Source organism: Wasmannia auropunctata, unplaced genomic scaffold (assembly GCF_000956235.1).
Source record: "Wasmannia auropunctata unplaced genomic scaffold, wasmannia.A_1.0 LD336076.1, whole genome shotgun sequence".
In the NCBI taxonomy this organism is placed as follows: Eukaryota; Metazoa; Arthropoda; class Insecta; order Hymenoptera; family Formicidae; genus Wasmannia; species Wasmannia auropunctata.
Genome location: NW_012026814.1, coordinates 2,856,282 through 2,873,304, shown reverse-complemented (window position 1 = coordinate 2,873,304; position 17,023 = coordinate 2,856,282). Strand labels below are relative to the sequence as shown.

General features: G+C 37.3%; 3 protein-coding genes across 5 annotated transcripts in view; 1 reads left to right on the top strand and 2 right to left on the bottom strand.

The window, feature by feature from the left end:
- Positions 1 to 1,539: 1,539 nt before the first annotated feature.
- On the bottom strand, positions 1,540 to 8,383 carry LOC105449289 (polycomb protein Sfmbt-like). Of its 3 annotated transcripts, none has more exons than XM_011688418.1 (10): positions 8,112 to 8,383; positions 6,856 to 7,142; positions 6,541 to 6,775; positions 5,209 to 5,405; positions 4,937 to 5,128; positions 4,588 to 4,852; positions 3,718 to 4,454; positions 3,373 to 3,628; positions 2,684 to 3,033; positions 1,540 to 2,609 (listed from the first exon to the last, which is right to left on the bottom strand). In XM_011688418.1, the coding sequence occupies exons 1-10, from the start codon at positions 8,131 to 8,133 to the stop codon at positions 2,280 to 2,282; spliced, it is 2,871 nt and encodes a 956-aa protein (XP_011686720.1). In that variant the 5' UTR covers positions 8,134 to 8,383; the 3' UTR covers positions 1,540 to 2,279. The 3 variants fall into 3 exon arrangements, with proteins under 3 accessions (XP_011686720.1, XP_011686721.1, XP_011686722.1); XM_011688419.1 differs by having other exon boundaries at positions 6,856 to 7,118; positions 8,112 to 8,286; XM_011688420.1 differs by having other exon boundaries at positions 6,856 to 7,082; positions 8,112 to 8,286.
- A 418-nt stretch (positions 8,384 to 8,801) lies between these two features.
- LOC105449288 (protein kish-A) lies at positions 8,802 to 9,925 on the top strand. Its single transcript, XM_011688417.1, has 3 exons — positions 8,802 to 8,962; positions 9,424 to 9,539; positions 9,625 to 9,925. The coding sequence occupies exons 1-3, from the start codon at positions 8,960 to 8,962 to the stop codon at positions 9,728 to 9,730; spliced, it is 225 nt and encodes a 74-aa protein (XP_011686719.1). The 5' UTR covers positions 8,802 to 8,959; the 3' UTR covers positions 9,731 to 9,925.
- A 1,549-nt stretch (positions 9,926 to 11,474) lies between these two features.
- LOC105449284 (lachesin-like) overlaps positions 11,475 to 17,023 on the bottom strand; it is a 48,693-nt gene continuing 43,144 nt past the window's right edge. Inside the window, exons 5-9 of the mRNA XM_011688407.1 lie at positions 16,149 to 16,325; positions 13,807 to 13,935; positions 13,371 to 13,506; positions 12,956 to 13,113; positions 11,475 to 12,517 (exon numbers count right to left, since the gene is read on the bottom strand). Of these exons, the coding sequence (XP_011686709.1) occupies positions 12,162 to 12,517; positions 12,956 to 13,113; positions 13,371 to 13,506; positions 13,807 to 13,935; positions 16,149 to 16,325 (956 nt within the window). The 3' untranslated portion in view covers positions 11,475 to 12,161. The remainder of the gene's footprint in view (positions 12,518 to 12,955; positions 13,114 to 13,370; positions 13,507 to 13,806; positions 13,936 to 16,148; positions 16,326 to 17,023) is intronic.

Below are 17,023 nucleotides of genomic sequence, written 5' to 3'. Positions count from 1 at the left end.
CTTATATATCAATTTTTTTTCTCTTTTCAGTTATATATACAACTGTATTCATATATATACATATATGTAGACATATATGTAATAGATATTATATATATAAAATATATATATGTATATATATGTTACGCCATATGTGCAGAGTGAATTGATAGATTTATTAAAATAGACGGAAATGTATTCCTCTGTAAAAAATTGTGTCGTGTCCCTTAACATTGATCGGTATCGGATTGATTAAAAAAAAAAAATGTTCTTTGTACTTTGCGGTTGCTTTCTCTTTTTAATATAACTGCATTAGATTACTCTGTCGAAGCGTGTGTACGTGTAAAATGCACAGCGCCTGAACTTATTTTCATTTCGTTTCATTGTCCGAGTAAACTCATTTTTACATCATAACAGTTTGTATGTGGTTGATGCATCCGTATTTTTAATGCAATTCATGGATTTACAAATAATGCTGCGGTTGAAAGAAAACTTCAATATAAAAACACAACAGAAAATATCTCACGTATTTACGAGTGTGTTAAGTGCAATATACGTACATCGAGTTTTTCTTATACATGTATCAGATATAAATATATAAATATGTATATATATATATATGTGTAATGTAAAACATTATGAAAAAATGTAATTCCAATTTTTTTTCTACAATACAATGGGCATTGTAAATTAGATGCTGTTTGATTTAAAAAAAGAGCAATCCATTCTAGAATACAATTTTTATGTAGGATTTGTAATCTATTTTTTAAATGCAGTGTAAAAAAATTACAGATTTAAATAATATCTAGTTCATTAAGACTATTAAAATTAAGCAATTTTACTTATTATCAGAATATTATATAACGTATGTTCTCAACATCATAATTTTTGCTTGATATATTTCTTTGGACAATGGACAATTTATATTAATCCTCTAGTGCATATTTGCAACGTTCACTTTAATATGAAAATCGGGATAAATTCGAAATTTGTACAGATTTAGTTACATTTAAGAACTGAAAATTGCAATGTAATATTGAACATTAAAATATAATGCTTCTTACTACCAAAAAGTTATTCGTCGATATCCACTGATACAATATGTTATCAAATTTGTCACTTGTAAAACATTTTTGAGTAAAATTGACTTTAAAAAAATTGTTTTTTAAATCGATTTTACTCACATTATATATTTTTAACAAAACAATTTTTTAAAATCAATTTTACTCGAAAATGTTTTACAAGTGATAAATCTATCGCAACATACTGTATCAATGTATAAAAATTTTATTAATCCTCTAGGAGCGACATTAAAAAATATGATAGATTTTTTACTTGCAAAACATTTTTTAGTAAAATCAATTTTTTTTAAATCAATTGTACTCAAAAATGTTTTGCAAGTAAAAAATCTATCATATTTTTTTTAATGATGATGTCGTCTTTAGAAGATTAATAAAATTTGTATACATCGATACAGTATGTTGCGATAGATTTTTCACTTGTAAAACATTTTTGAGTAAAATTGATAATAAAAAATTGTTTTGTTAAAAATGTATAATTTGAGTAAAATCGATTTAAAAAACAATTTTTTTAAGTCAATTTTACTCAAAAATACCATTTTACAAGTGAAAAATCTCGTATTATCGTATTTTTTTAATGACAATGTCGCTAGAGGATCAATAAAATTCTTATAAATAAATCATATATGGAATGAGAGTCAAAATAAAATCTGGAAAGTCTCAACAAATTGATCGCTTGTATACAGAACGGCATGCATTATTTCTTATTATCAAAACTAAAATTACTTTTTAAATTATTACAATTTAGAATTATAATAAATTATAATAATTAAAATTTAACATGAACTTATTGAAACTTTTCTATTGCCAGCTCTACTTACACACAATGCGATCGATAAATGCAGAATATAGAAAATTATTTTTATGTAACATTTACAGTTTCAGAATTGTTTACAGTTGAAGTACAAATTAAAATAAAGAAATAAAATGATTTATCTGAACTAAGACATCAAAAATTAAATCCCAACTGTCCTCTAGAATGGAAAAGTCTTAAATCATGATAAATCATACAGCATCTAAATTTTATGCGTTTTAAACTATAAAAAATCTATTAACACTTCTTTAGTACATCAGTAAAGTACGTAACAAATAACGTACGTACCAAATTATATTAAAGATAATTTTAATTATCGTTATTTCACATGCCTTACCTGTAAATCCATGTCTAATTTGCGTAATGATGAAACTTATTTATAACGCTAACTATATATACTAGTTTTGTTATAATAATTTCTTCAATCCTAGTTTCAACCTTTCCTGAGCTGGATTTACTTTGATTTTTAATTGCTGAATTAAATCAAATATCTTTAGAGAAGGTCCAACTTTGAAACCGGTCAGGTCTATTATTTGGTCCTTAGTGAGAGTCAGCAATGTCTTTCCATCTATTTTACGCTTACTGAAATTGTCGCAATACGTCGCACAATCATTAACTCGAAGAAATTGTGCAACATCAAAGACGTTCCACTCAGATGGCACTAGATCACCAGATTCCGAACTTCTTTGCACACCATCTGCTAGCCTTGGTATATATTTATTACTTGCTGGAGTAACCTGCAGATAAATCAAAATTTAGTCTACAATTCCAACTATACACTCTTAGACATTCATGGAAATGTGATACCTACATTAATATATGACGTAGCGGTTCTCTCCTTGGGTGGTGCAGGATTCTGTACTTCGCTCTGCGTGTCGTTCAATGCTTGACCTTGTCCAGTAGTAGGACTAGGTAAAGTTTGGTCAGGTCCAGCTGGCTCTTGCGCTGTTTCCGGCTCTCTGCTCCTCTGCTCCGGTAGACTCTCTACGTAACGCTGCCTTTCAACTTTCGTTCCTTGAGCAGGTTCCAATTCCCGCCCGCGTTCGCGAGCCATACTAATACGTTCGCTCTGACGAGGTAGTATATTCTTGGAGCAAGACAGCTTGCTACCTTTCTTCATTCTTCTCTTAGCTTTACGTTTAAGGCCTCTTGGTGATTTTACTGCAAGAATATATTCATAAATATAAAAATATACGTACGATTGTGGACATATTGGTTGACATTTTTTTTTTTTTTAATAGGTTTCGAAACGCACTAATATTTTACACGATTGGTGTATGTACTGGCTCTAGACTAAAGATAGTACACCATCGTGGTTCGCATTTGCAAAATATTAGTGCGTTTTATGTAATATATATTTTATAGATTAGTTACCTAACCTATAAAATATATATTATATATATATTAAATATATACTAAGAAAATATGAAAAAAGTGTCGCAACCGATAATTCCACGATTGGATAACATGAGTATAAATGCGCACGCAATTGGTACGCACCAGTAGGACTAGTGTTTTTTACAAGTACACGCGGCCCTTCCAATTTGTGGTCGACAAGATCACACCAGCCAACGGGATAAATATCTGGACTTTGACAATCTAACCATTGATCATACTCGTCTTCCCAACCATCGAAATGTACTCGCAGCAATCTGCCAATCACCCTGGTAATAGTAGCAACACAAACTAATCTAGGGTCCATTAAATCAGCAGCTTCGAGTCTCATTCCTTCGATAAATCCATGTTGAGGAATTTCCTGAAGATATACATATGAAAAGTTCATTTCGCAATTGCAAATTATGAAGAATTACAAGCTGCATTTATAAATATTTTAGAAAAAATTACCCGATTAAATAACTGCATAGGAGCAGGTATGCTGTTGGTCTCCGTTAGATATGAGTCCCATGTGAATGTGGTAGAATCGTACCCCTTTGGCGGTGTCAAGGGTAAACCGTGCTGGGAACAAAAGCCAACTGGAAAGACGCACGGTGAACACGAATGATAGCAAAACCAATCAGCGCCGCTCGCGTCTTCGTCGTAACTGTCGATGCGAATCATAATGTAATCCTTTTCCAAAACGTGCATAACCGTCGCCGCGCATATAGCCGAAAGATTGAGCGGGTCGATGGCTTCCATTTTCATCCCTTCCTTAAATGTGTACGCGAGATGCATGTGATGATTCTTTGGCACATGAAAAAGATTCTCCGTCGCATCGTCCTCGGATAACTTTGATTTAGAGATACGGTCCAAGTACTCGGGATATGCATCCAGCGTCTGTCCCACTCGTCTGGCCCAACCGACTGGATGTATAAGCGGCGAGTCCTCGTGGCACCAAAACCCGTTATCCTCCGGCGGCGAATCGTAATATCTCACGTGCAAACGTTTACCAACAATCTTCTGTATCGTTGCCACTTTCACCTGCGAGATTCTGTTTTTATCTACCACTTCTAAATGGAGACCACATCGAAAACGAGATTTCATGCTGTCGTTCACTTTGTTGTAGAAATTTGTTGGCAACGTCCTCGCACCGGTTAATCGCCTCATCAAAAAATCCTTCCAATCTTTGTACTTGTTTGCGATCGCTGAAAAAATTAATATTAATCAATGCCGATAAATTTTCCCGCGCGCACTCCAAAATTAATACTTTTCAACGAATCTTATTTCCTATTCAATCGTGCATTATCGATTCTGTTGTAAATAATTTCGGTTACGTACTGTTAGGTGGAATAAGAGGTTTTCCAATTGTAGCACACCAACCAACGGGATGAATATCATTAGAGCAAAGGGATACCCAAAAATCTTTGTCTGCATTGTGCCCGAAACCTTCGTACCTTAACAGAGCTCTGTATCCGCATATACGTAATACAGTCGCGACCCAAAACGAATCTGGGAAAGCCTCACACACTTCGTCACAGTCGGTATTTTCTACTTCCACTTTCATACCCACCGTGATATTATCCCAAATCTCTGATATGGGAGCCTAAACAAAGTCAATGATATAACGAGAATCTGTGAAACTACAAGTGTGAAAAACAAATCAAAGCCTCTTAGAGAAATAACTAACATGTTTGAAACAAGAGACTGGCGCAGCGCAAAATCCGTGTTCAACAAGCTGTGGTGTCCAGTCGTAAGAACCTGCCATTTCCGCTGTTCTCTTTCTTCTAACTGGTAAATCCTCTGGCATTACTGGTTCTAATTTAACTTTGTCTTTTTCTGCTTCGATGGATTCCTTAACATCTACTTCTTCTTTTACAATCTAAGAAATTGAAACGTTTATATAATAAGAATATACAGAATAGCTCTCACACATTTTCTGTAAATTCAGTATTAACTTACATCCGTCGGTTTTGTTTCAACAGAGGACATTTGATTCGTAGATATTAGCTGATCCATCGAGTGAGATGGACTATAAGTGGAGTCTGCAGTAGGCGTTGTGCGTTCTGAAGAACGCGCACACGCTCTGCTGCAAAATCTACGCTCCTTCGTATAAAAGGCATGTTTTACTCCAATAGCACCACATTTTGCACAAACAGCTGTTAAATAAAAAGTTTCAATGCAGCAATTTTTTTATGGCAGGAAAATATAAATGATCAAGTTAATTTAATAGTTGTTCAAGTCTTTCTATTTCTTTTTTTTAGTAGTTTTAATTGTAAATTATTATTTTTCTATCAAATATAATTTTTTGCTCGAAATAATTAAAAAAAAAGTCAGGGAGGAACGGCCAACAAATTGAGCAAATAAGGTTAGGTTTATTTTAAACTTAACCTTATTTGCTTAAATTAAAATTCAAAAGCGTCATATAACCTCTCTGTATAGGTTGAAGGCGCAAAATCACCAACCGGTGATACAACACTAAAAACCCCAATTAAAATTCAAAACTTTATTACATGAAGTAAGAGAACGTTTCGACCTTACTTGGTCTTCCTCAACCGCAAAAAGTTACATATAAACGAAAGAAATTACATTAAGAAAACAATAAATGAAGACAATCAAAAAAATTACATAAAATAAGAGTCAATAAATACATTGGACAGAAGCAAAACTAATAAGAGTTAAATTTACAGCGCAGACGCAAATCCCGTTGTTAGGATAAAAATTAAAAGATATAATATAAAAAGAGAATGATAAAATCATTCCATGTCCAAAATTAATGACTATAAATTCGTTCATCGTTCGAATGCAAAAAGGAGTAAAGTCAATTATAAAGTGAATGTCCATAAATTTAAAATTTAAAAAAGTCAAATTCAGAGATTGCATCAGCGAAATGTGACAAAGCTGCTTGCTTCGAACTTGGAAATCTAAGACACTTATATTTCTAAATTCAAAGCAAATTAAATTCAAAGCAAGCAGCTCTGTCACATTTCGCTGAGGCAATCTCTGGATTTTACTAGTTTTATTTTTTATTAGTTTCTGTCTAACGTATTTATTAACTCTTATTTTATGTATTGTACTTTTTTTACTAAATTTTTTTGTTTTCTTAATTCAATTTGTTTTGTTTATATGTAACTTTTTGCGATTGAGAAAAACCAAGTCGAAACGTGTTCTCACTTCAAGTAACAAAGTTTTGAATTTTAATACCCTTATTTGCTCGATTTATTAACCGTTCCTACCTGACTGTATTTTTCTATGTTTAGACATGTATTTTAGCTTCATAATGATCATACTTACCTATACCATCTTTGCGAATAGGAATAAAATTTAAATCAGTATGAGGCTGATAAGCAATTGGCGTTTTTAAAACAAGTCCTGGATGCTTTATGGGTTTTATTTTTCGATTGCGATTGTCATGTGTAGTCTGAGTCGCCGCGTTGCTCACAATTTGCTCTCGTTCTTCATCACCCATGTAATCTTCCAATGACAAATATTCATTTATCTCGGGCCTCTCGGACTGCGAATCGTAATCCTTGAAAATTAGAGAAAAATCATTACTATTAAGAATACACGCATGAAAATTGATTAGATCTGCGAGAAAACAAAACTCACTCCCATCTCATGGGCGTCTGCAGCTTCCATCGCTTCGTCGGGCTCCGAACATTCATTTGAGAACTGTTGTGGTATGAGGCGCACCATAGTGGTAGAAGCCAGGTGGTTTCGAAGATCTTCGTAGGGATTTGAACCGTGTGAGAAGAATGGGCTCTCATTTTGGCGAGGATCCAGCATGAGCTCGTGAGCGGGCTCCCCCATCATCATATCCGCCATCCATACCATCCCTAGTTGTTCGGGAAATCCAGGGATGGAAGTATACACTGTATTCATACACATATCCATTCCTACATTCACACGATTCACCAATTGTTACTTTTAGCCGAATCGTTTAGCACAGCAATTTGTGCTAATAAATTTTGTTCACAGGGACAAATGTATACGCTATCTTTCGTAAAAGGAACTTTCAAATTTAGAATATGAAAGAGGTTCCATTCGAGCAACACTCCATGTAGAAACTGAGCTGCACGAAGAACAAATTATCATTAATTAGAGATTATTCAGTCTACAGCATTTAAAGTACTACCGTGGCTGCGTTACGTTTCACGCATGATGCGCATGATTATCCTTTCACCTTTGTTTAACATGATGAACAACAAAAATACCATGATATATATCATGCACATCATGCGTGAAACGGAACGCAGCCCGTGTGTTTTGAACAAGTTCTGCAGGTCCGTTTGCGTTGCTTGTACTCGGAGTGCGGCTTGTATTCACTTTTTGCATTCAGAGTCTTTCCTTCTCTCTCTCTCTCTCTTGCGACACCCGAATGTGCGTATTTTATTTTATTTTTAGTGCAAAATTTTTTGAGGACTTCAAGCAACGCGAACAAGCCTAGCCTCATTACGGATGGAATTTTAAAAATCTCTAGACCGTGGAATGTAATTCCGCGTCTGGTATTCTACTTATCGCGCGATCGCGAGAGAGAGAGAAAGAGAGAGAACTATCGAGATGACGAGCTGCATGCTTTTGTCGCGACTTTTTGCGCAAATTTTCGCAGGCAGCGTTCAGGATCGCGAAACGACGCTGGGTCTCGAACAGTACTCGTCATTTAACCCCCATTTCTTTAACCGTGCGCGCACAGTCGCGTGTCTCTCGCGCGTTCAACGGTTCCCCCGGCGAGCGTTCGATGCGCGAGTGAAACGGGGAGGCCGTTCCGGGAACGTCGCGCCGTCGTCGTCGCCGAGGAGGTGAGAACGGACGGTCGGCTGCGGCCCGCGGGCGAGTCGTGCCGCAGTAGGAAAACAAGTGCGTACCATTAGAAGCCTGCATGTCCATGACAAAGAGTCGCTCGTGGGTTTCCTCGGATGTTTTTCCACCGGTATTACCGCAGTTCACGCTCGTCGCAGTGCACTAGTCCCATCTCGACGGGCGCAAAGCACATCGCCACCGCGTGGAAATTCGCCTCGCCCAAGGACGGAGTCAGTCAAAATACTCGAAATCCATCCTTTTTCGCGACATCCCCGAACAATAGGGCAAAACATTCGGCGGTAGGCCGTTCGCTTCGCTCCCCCCACTATTTTCGTTGTCCCCTGCCCTGCCAGGGCGGGCAACCGCCGCCGGTGGTGGTGCGGAACACGTTAGAAGCTCTGTAATGGCGGATTTGTCCGCGGGCGCGCGCGACACTCCGCACGTCCAATAGGAGAACGAGGTTCTCTTTAGGGCGAATTCACATCGGGACGCCAGACTCGTCATGAGCGCGGCGGCAGAGAGGATAGAAGACGGCCTTTTACGATTTTATCGATGATATCAGAAAATGTATGTAGCTGCGTAATAATCATCTAAAAAATGCACTTTCCACATTTTAAATATATAACTATAAAAGGCGCGTGTATCAGTTATTTGAAACATGGAAAATGTATAAACGCGCAAAAAATAAAAGTAGGACGCGTAGCGACGCCGGCCGTCGTAACGCCGCGCCACTCGAGCTGCGCGGCGCGCGTCGTTAATGTGCGCCGTACACGCTGCAGTCTGCTGCAGTCTACACGAGAGTGATGTTGTGCGATACGCCGTTCGTTTTACCGAAGAATCTTTAACAATTTATTTGCGGTTTCTCGGGCTTGATCCGCCTGCAGTTTACTGAGCAAGCGCGATCGTACACATTATGGTAATTGCATACATTCCGGGTGCACTGTGACTGATATTGAAATGGACCGTGTAACCTACAACGTCATTGACGTTTGCCAATTTTCAACATCAGCGAAGCTAAAATATCCGAATTGCAAAAGGCATTATACGGAAAAAAATATCTATTGCACAGGATATAGCGATTAAGATTCCGTTTTATCAATTTAATTAGATAAGCATGTTATTGCATGACGCGCACATTCATTCGACATTAAGCCCCATCTACATAAGTCGCAAATGCAAAACGCAAACGCAAACGCGGACGTTTCTCTCTTTCTTTTCTTTTATTTTTTGATTTGACGTTTTGTTCTTTTTTTTTCTCCGCATTTGCGTTCGCGTTGTGCGTTTGCGACTTATGTAGATGGGGCTTTACAAACAGTTCACAGTTTACAGAAATGAAAGTTTTTTTAAACATATTAATGTATTCTTTTTTTTTGGCAGTCCGCCATATTTAATTTTCAGAGCCTGCTGACTGTAATATTGTTGCTAATATGCACCTGTACTTACATCAGATCGCTCGCGCCGAATTTGTTTGACAAGCGGCTGGGAAAGGTTGGGTATGTAAACACTTTTCGTTAAGCATCTCACCGTTATATATACTCATATATTACGTGTATATATTTAATGAGCTCGTAATTTTAGTTTCCAGGGTACTTTTTGGAAATGTGCTAGGATTGGGGAGAGAAAGAGCCCGTATGTGGCTTTCTGTTGCGTCTGTATGGCCTTTAGTATTTTATTTTGGTCGTAACATTCCTACCTGGGTCATTTGGACCAATGCATTTGGTGTGTATTCCAAAATTATACCTTAATATATATATATTTATGTATCTATAAGGTCCGAGATATGAGAAAATAAAAGGGGCAGTTTTGATATCCGTTTGTCGACAAACAGCTATATTTGTCGTTTCAATAATACATAAAAAATACACTCGTTTAAGCTAGACTTAAAGTCAAAACGAACGTTCACTGCTAAATGCAATAGTTAATAGTTTTTTTTTCTTTTTATTTGTCAACACGTTATTCCCCCCCCCCTCCCCCTCTTCAAAGCCATATCATCCAATTTGAGCACATTTTCTCATTGTATTCTCATAATATATTTTTTTCGTCCTATAAACAACAACATTCTTTTAATATAGTTATTGTAAAGTTATTATATTGAGCATTCTGTGATATACAAGGTTCGTTAGATAGGTACATTTAACACATTTTTTGCTCTGTGTGGGATATGCTACCTTCTCCGGTGACAGTAAAACCACGTGATGTAACTAAGACTTGTACTCCATATCGATGGACAATTATAGCATTATTTAAGATCGTCGAATCAACTTTTATCTCTCAACTTTAATATTACACTCCGAGTTGAACATTGCTGATATCGCTTTACACAGCTGTCTTAATTACAGAGCAAGATATGCTTCACAGTTTTTGCGAGGAACATTAACTGAATGATCTTCGTGATATTGCTAGAAATTATAAGATCATTTGCTGTCAACTTCTCGTATTTTTATACATAACGTACACATATTACCTACGCCATCATATACATGTATCATCAATGCACATGTGCAGTTCTCGAGATGATAGCCGAGAGTATCTTATACAAAAACTGGCAAAGCCGAGTTTAATTTAACGCGTTTTATTTAAAAAGCGATATACATCGGTCATCCCCTCGCGTTTAACCACTTATGCTACACCTATAACGTGGTCTTTGCTCCGTTACCGACATATATTATATAAGGTACAGTATTTGTTTTCTCTACAAGTATAATTTAAAAAAATACATAAAATAACCGAAGTGACCTATAATATTTCCCTAAAGTGTTCGGTATGCTAATATATGTGCTACAGATATGGATCTTATTTTTCGGATATGACGTGATAACGCTCGCTATGATGCCAAGTATAATATTGATTCGCTCTCTCTCTCTCTCTCTCTCTCTCACATCACAATAAACAAAGATATTTATCGTCTTATCTCTTACATACAAATTAGTATGCTAATTATTTGTCTGCGTTTGGGTACGATCGCACATTTGCTCGGAAAGTTCGTGTGATTCATCGATGAAGACGTATTACAATGGCAACGTAACGGATGTTCACTTTAACTGAGTCGTCACTGTCGTTACGAGATTACATATGCACATCAAGATTGCGATTCGCAAGCGATTAAACTCTCTGCGGGTCGGCAACGGCAGTGACAGCTCCATTTCAGATAGACACCCTGCATATATAAGGCTTTTAACGCTAACGTTATAAAATCACTCCAAGTTATTACCTATTAATCTCACAAAAAGAAAGAGGAATAATCACTCGTTTTGAACTTCATGAATTGAATAATAAAAATCTCTCCCTCGTATTTTTAACTCTCAAACAGCCAGCGATGCCTGAAGCTTCTATTTTTTTTTTTTTATTCAGTAATTAAGTGTCAATTGAATTTTTTCATTTATTTTTATTATTTATTTATATTTTAATATGAAAAACAAATAAGTTTGTGGGTATAACACAATTAAAATTGAATGATAAAAGTTTATTTTAGAATACAAATAAATGTAAAATTTTAGTACGGCTTGGAATAAACTATACTAAGTGTGCTGCTGTTCGAGAATTAAAATTATCCGGATGATATTATATATTTAATCTCCAAACCAAAGAGAGCACGTTTCATCCCCGAACTTTTCGCACGTTAGCAACGGATAAAAGGGTCATAAAAAATACATTCGTAAGCGTCTTTCCGTAAAAATCCGCAGCGGTTATCTCGGGCAACATTCGCTCGCATTAACGGATCAGACTCTTTCTTCCTTCCCCCCTTTCCCTCTCGTTTCCCACCTAGCCATGCGACCAAGTGTTCGCTTCCCTACGATCTTACCCTGTAAAAGCGTCCAAGCGTTCGCTTGCCTTTCGATCTTTCCTCGTGCTGCTAAGAATGTTGATCTGGCTAATTAAACGGCACAAGTTCTTCCATCAGCCCCTCGTCGTCGTTGTCTGAGAATTGTTACCCCCCCTCCCCCCTTTCCCGCCCCGCGTTTTTCGTTCGCGAGACTTCTTTCGCTTCCCTCGTCTCTTTTCGTCCGATCGATGAACGCAATTCCATGCTGGCTCACGGAGTAATTCCTTTCGCGAAGGGGTATCCATCGTCGTCGTCGTCGTCGTCGTTCACGTAGTTCCCGTCACCTCACGTCTTATCGCACTGTCGAGAACAATATGAGACAGAGCGGCAGGACGATCCGCTTGCTGGCGATGATCGCGTTCGCGACGCTGCGATCCTTGAGATTCTGCTGGTTGTCGTTGCGGTTGTTATGCTTAAAGGCGTTACCCTGGTCCTTGATTAAGGGCGCGCGCGGATCCGCGGTGGTCGACGTGGTCGCGTACCTGTTGTAAACCAATCGCGCGGTGCTCTTCTGCATCGCCGGCGTGCTCACCTGCTGATAGACCCGATTGACCATCGTCCCTTGCCCGGGCTTTGACTTGCCTCGGTTCAGTCGCTGCTTCCAGTTGGTCGAGGTGACGCGATTGGGCACGGTTACGCGCTCGATCTCTGAAAATATCCACATGAATCATGGACAGGGTAAACCAGACGCTTCACTTTTCGGACGTGTCTCTTTTTTTTTTATTTTTTTATTTTTAGAATCTATCGTGTTTTTAGTCTTTATCTATACCGTCGGCAATAATAAATTTAAATGTATCACACATGTATGAAGATCCGAAAATATACTGTTAAGAACAGTTAAATATTCTTCTTTTTGCGATCGAAAAGAATAGCGAATTACAATACTATCTCGAATAATACTTGAAATTTTACATTATTTTTATATTATATTATTGTGTGCATTAAAAATAATGCTACGCGCCAATGACAATTATATTTTTATTGGAAGAATTTCTATTGAGCGCAAATTTAATATAACGTTTCTTATCTGATTGTCGTCAAGGAATGACGTATTTATTCGGTCTTGTGTATGTGTCGAATACTCACCGTACACCCTGAGAGTCGCCTCGGCTTTTCCCATGCTTGAGGAGGCTGAGCACGTGTATTCACCCAAATCCGTTTTCTCCAAGCGTCTTATCTTCAACACGATCGTCGTCTTCCATTCCTCGTCGGGGTCCCCTAACTCGTCGATTTCGTATCTGCCCCTGCATTGACATATCACTTACGTTTAACGTTCACGATAGGGAGAATAGATTCCGTTATTCGACGTCTCGTTAGTATAACCGGATCGCCGTCCGGCGATCGATATCCGGAATCACGGTGACCGAGGTCAGGAGCGATTTAGCAAAAAGCAATACGGAACGTTTTGCCTCTTATCGCCGTGGAGATTGTCGTACAACGGATTCGAACTAGGAGCCCGAGGATCGGTAGACCAAACTGTCAATATTGTCTCGGCACATACCCGCTCATGATAACTTGCTCCTTCCGCATCCACAAGTTAATCGTCTTGGGATAAGCCTCGATTAAGCAGATTAGCGACACGTTTGTATCCAGGGGTGAACTGAGCAGCTGATTGGGCGCTTTTGCGCTAGGAGGGACTGGAATGGTAAAAGAAATGAGAGAGGGTGCTGTGATTTCAGCATGTGTGCTATGTTTCATTTAATTTTTTATTTTTTCCGGTAATGCAAATAAAAGTTGTGTTTTTTTTTTTTAAACGATTGATCTCCCGTGACGGCATGATGGCGCATAGTAATGTTATTGAAGTATATTTTCTGTTATTGTTACAGAAATTATCATTAAATTGGATAAACGGACTTGTCTGTCTATCAATTGATTTCAATCTCAATTTGACAATGTTGGATATAATTAAATGTTATAAATTGTTTTCTAGTACTTACAATTTACTTTTAGATTAACCCTCTTGCTGACCGCCGGAGGCACTTCGTTTCTAGCTATGCAAAGATAAGCCCCCATTTGCCTCCTGTCTACCCTGGTTAATTCTAGCCTCTCGCCCGACAGGTTGTCCACTAGAAAATCGTACGTTGTATGAATATCTCGCTGAAAGCTGCTCCCTCGTCGACCATATAAGCCGACGTGTTAACGTGGCCTGAGTAATTATTCGCGAAATACGCCTTCGGGGCACGCAACGATAAGCAGAATATGAATTTGTAGCAAAATTTGTCGCTGGGATTTATTACCATTGGTCCCGTTAATATTTCTGCTTTAAGAAACGCGTTAACTTGAAGCTCAATTAAAAATTTAATTTCCATTTCATTTTTTTATTAAATTTAAAGACGTAGATATGAAATTTTTAAGATTTATTGCCGTTGTATTAACAAAGCTTGCCACAATATTTACATTTTAGCATGATTGATGAAAACGATGATCGATGATCGTATGAAACGAGTAGAAGTGTTATTAGAGATTATGACTCATAAGTGGCAACGATTAATTAATCTAGTTAATTAGAAGAATTTTCAATGTCGCGGGAGTCGTACGGTTGTATAAGGTATCCTATAGAAATACCGTTTATCACCAAAACCTAAAAGTGATAACGAAATTTTGAAAATTCATATTTCTATACTACGCGTTTACAATTTCCATTATCCAATGAAGAATTGCATTAGCGTGCGCATGCAATAGGCGCTTTTCAAATATAACTGAAAGATAATGAATCATATTATTATCGAATGAACGGCCGACATAAATCACATGTGGAATGTGTCGTTCCGTATTCGCGATAAAATGTGTCAGAAGTTTAATAAGATCGATCAAAAATACAAGATGCGTTGATTTGCTCTGACAGCCGGCGAATTCGTGTAGCGCTCGCACTCACTTGTATTAAATTAATAATTGTCGCATGTTTGATTGCTATTATCGGACACGGAAATAACTGTTTTCTTTTTATTTCGTAATTTAATTATTGCGCTCCAGATTTTCGTTAATTGTTAATCAAATAACGTGATATTTTGGAAAAGCAAATTATATCTAGAAGAATGCAATAATTTTCGTTATATTAGCAATGAATTAATGTAATTAATGGTATTATTATTATTATTATTAACAGTAGTATATTATATAACTGAATACAGAGTATTATACTGTTTTTCTATGTTGCAGTACATTAATATCATTCAGTAAAAGACAAATATTGATATAGTTATTTATGCAAATTCTTCTTCTATAAAAAATCAGAATAAATTACATATATATTTTACATGTCGCGGTCAATCTATAACAAGGACAAATAATGTCACAAAGCATCGAAAACTATATAATCTGATAAATGAAATATTTACAATGAATTTATAAAGCCTTTCATTGAAAAGCACTGTAAAAAAAAATTACTAAAAATATGTATTATGCGTTACACATCCTTCGGGATGCATCGAGCTATATCGGAAATCGATTGATTGCTAAAATTTGTTTCTCTAGCACGATGTCAATCATTTCAATTGAACGTCAATGGTTTGTACAAGCACACTCGTTTAATTTCGCGCGAGTCGCTGGCATTCGCATGATGTTGCAAGTATTTCTTTCAAACCGGTCGATATATTCGCGGCGCGCGCGATCCACCGCGACTGCACAAAATTCCTGGAGCACGAGGTGTCTTGCGAAATGCACCGGAACTCGACGTGCCCGAAGGATATTGAAAGTCATTGCGGACAAACTAATCTCTATTCGATGGAACGTGTTCCGCCGTAATTGCTTTCGATCGGGATCACCTACGTGTGCGAATTTACGATGTCTTCATATCCCTTTAAAACGCCCGACTATTTGATTGAGACACGTCGGATTACCGGGATTATTCTAATGGCGCGAAAGCAAAGGTATTAAAACGTTTGCGAAGATATTAAAGGTTGAGATTTTTTTCTAATTTTTTATACGGATTTTATGTACCTCGGGGGGATTTATTCATTATGTTTTTCAGAGCTTTGTAACGTGTTCGAATTATAGATTCCTCTAAAAAGGCAAGCAAGAGGTTTCTAAATTCTGAATAAAAATATCTTTCTGTCATCGATTGAGCATAAACCCAACTATAATTAATACACATTTGAATCCACACTAGTTATACGATGTAAATAGGAACGGGAATAATTAATTCTCGTTGTGCGGCTTTCCTCGCGGAGAGACACTTCATTCCGGAACAAACGCGCGTTTCGATGTAACGAGGCACATTGTTATAACGATTATGTAGATGGGCGAAATGACAATCCCATGTCTTGGTGCGATATCTTACCTTGTATCAACGGAACATCGTGAACACCCCTCATGAGAATGAAATCACTTTTCTCGCGTCGCCAAAACACGCGAGGCGGCGGCCGTCCGGACGCCTTGCACGACAACGTGGCGTTCTCGCCCTCGAGAACGGAGACCTCGCCGTCCGAGGTGCCAGAACTCAGAATATCGGGTGGCACTGGAATAAAAAGATCGGATAATGTTTCATCGGGTGTGCAATAATAACGCGTTTATATAGAATCGTGTTTAAATTAAACACACAACTCTGCATCGAAAAATTTATATTTACTGTGCATCGAAAAATTTATATTTACCATTTCGAACTAAAATAACGGACTTAAAATAAAGTTTGAAAAGTTTTTTGCGTGCTGTATGTGCTGATCTGCATTCTCTGATCTATTTAATTCAAAATTGACACAAAGGTATTATATATCTTTTATTTGACGCGCAGCGATACGATCGTCCCTCCGAGCTCGGCATTGAGAAAGATACGAGAATACAAGTGTTGTTCCTATGCAAATATCTACGTTAAAATAAAGCTAAAGTGAAATATGCAACGAAATAAGATAAAGTGAAATAAGCTGCGCAAAAAGTATCAGTCCGCGATAAGAAAGAATTATTTCACGAATAGTTGTATCTACTATCTAATCCACACAACACATATATCACAGTGAATTACAAAGACCGCGAAGAACACGTTGTCAAAAATTTATGGCTGCGAAACAAGAATGTTTCCACCGACGTAACTCCTTATGCGTATCCTCTGTAAAATTAATCTCCTGTTTTACTGGTATGTTTTTTCCAAATAAACCATCTGGTAACTGGCATTCCGTAAACTGCAATACGTAAAATTAATTTCGCATAAATTTTAATTGT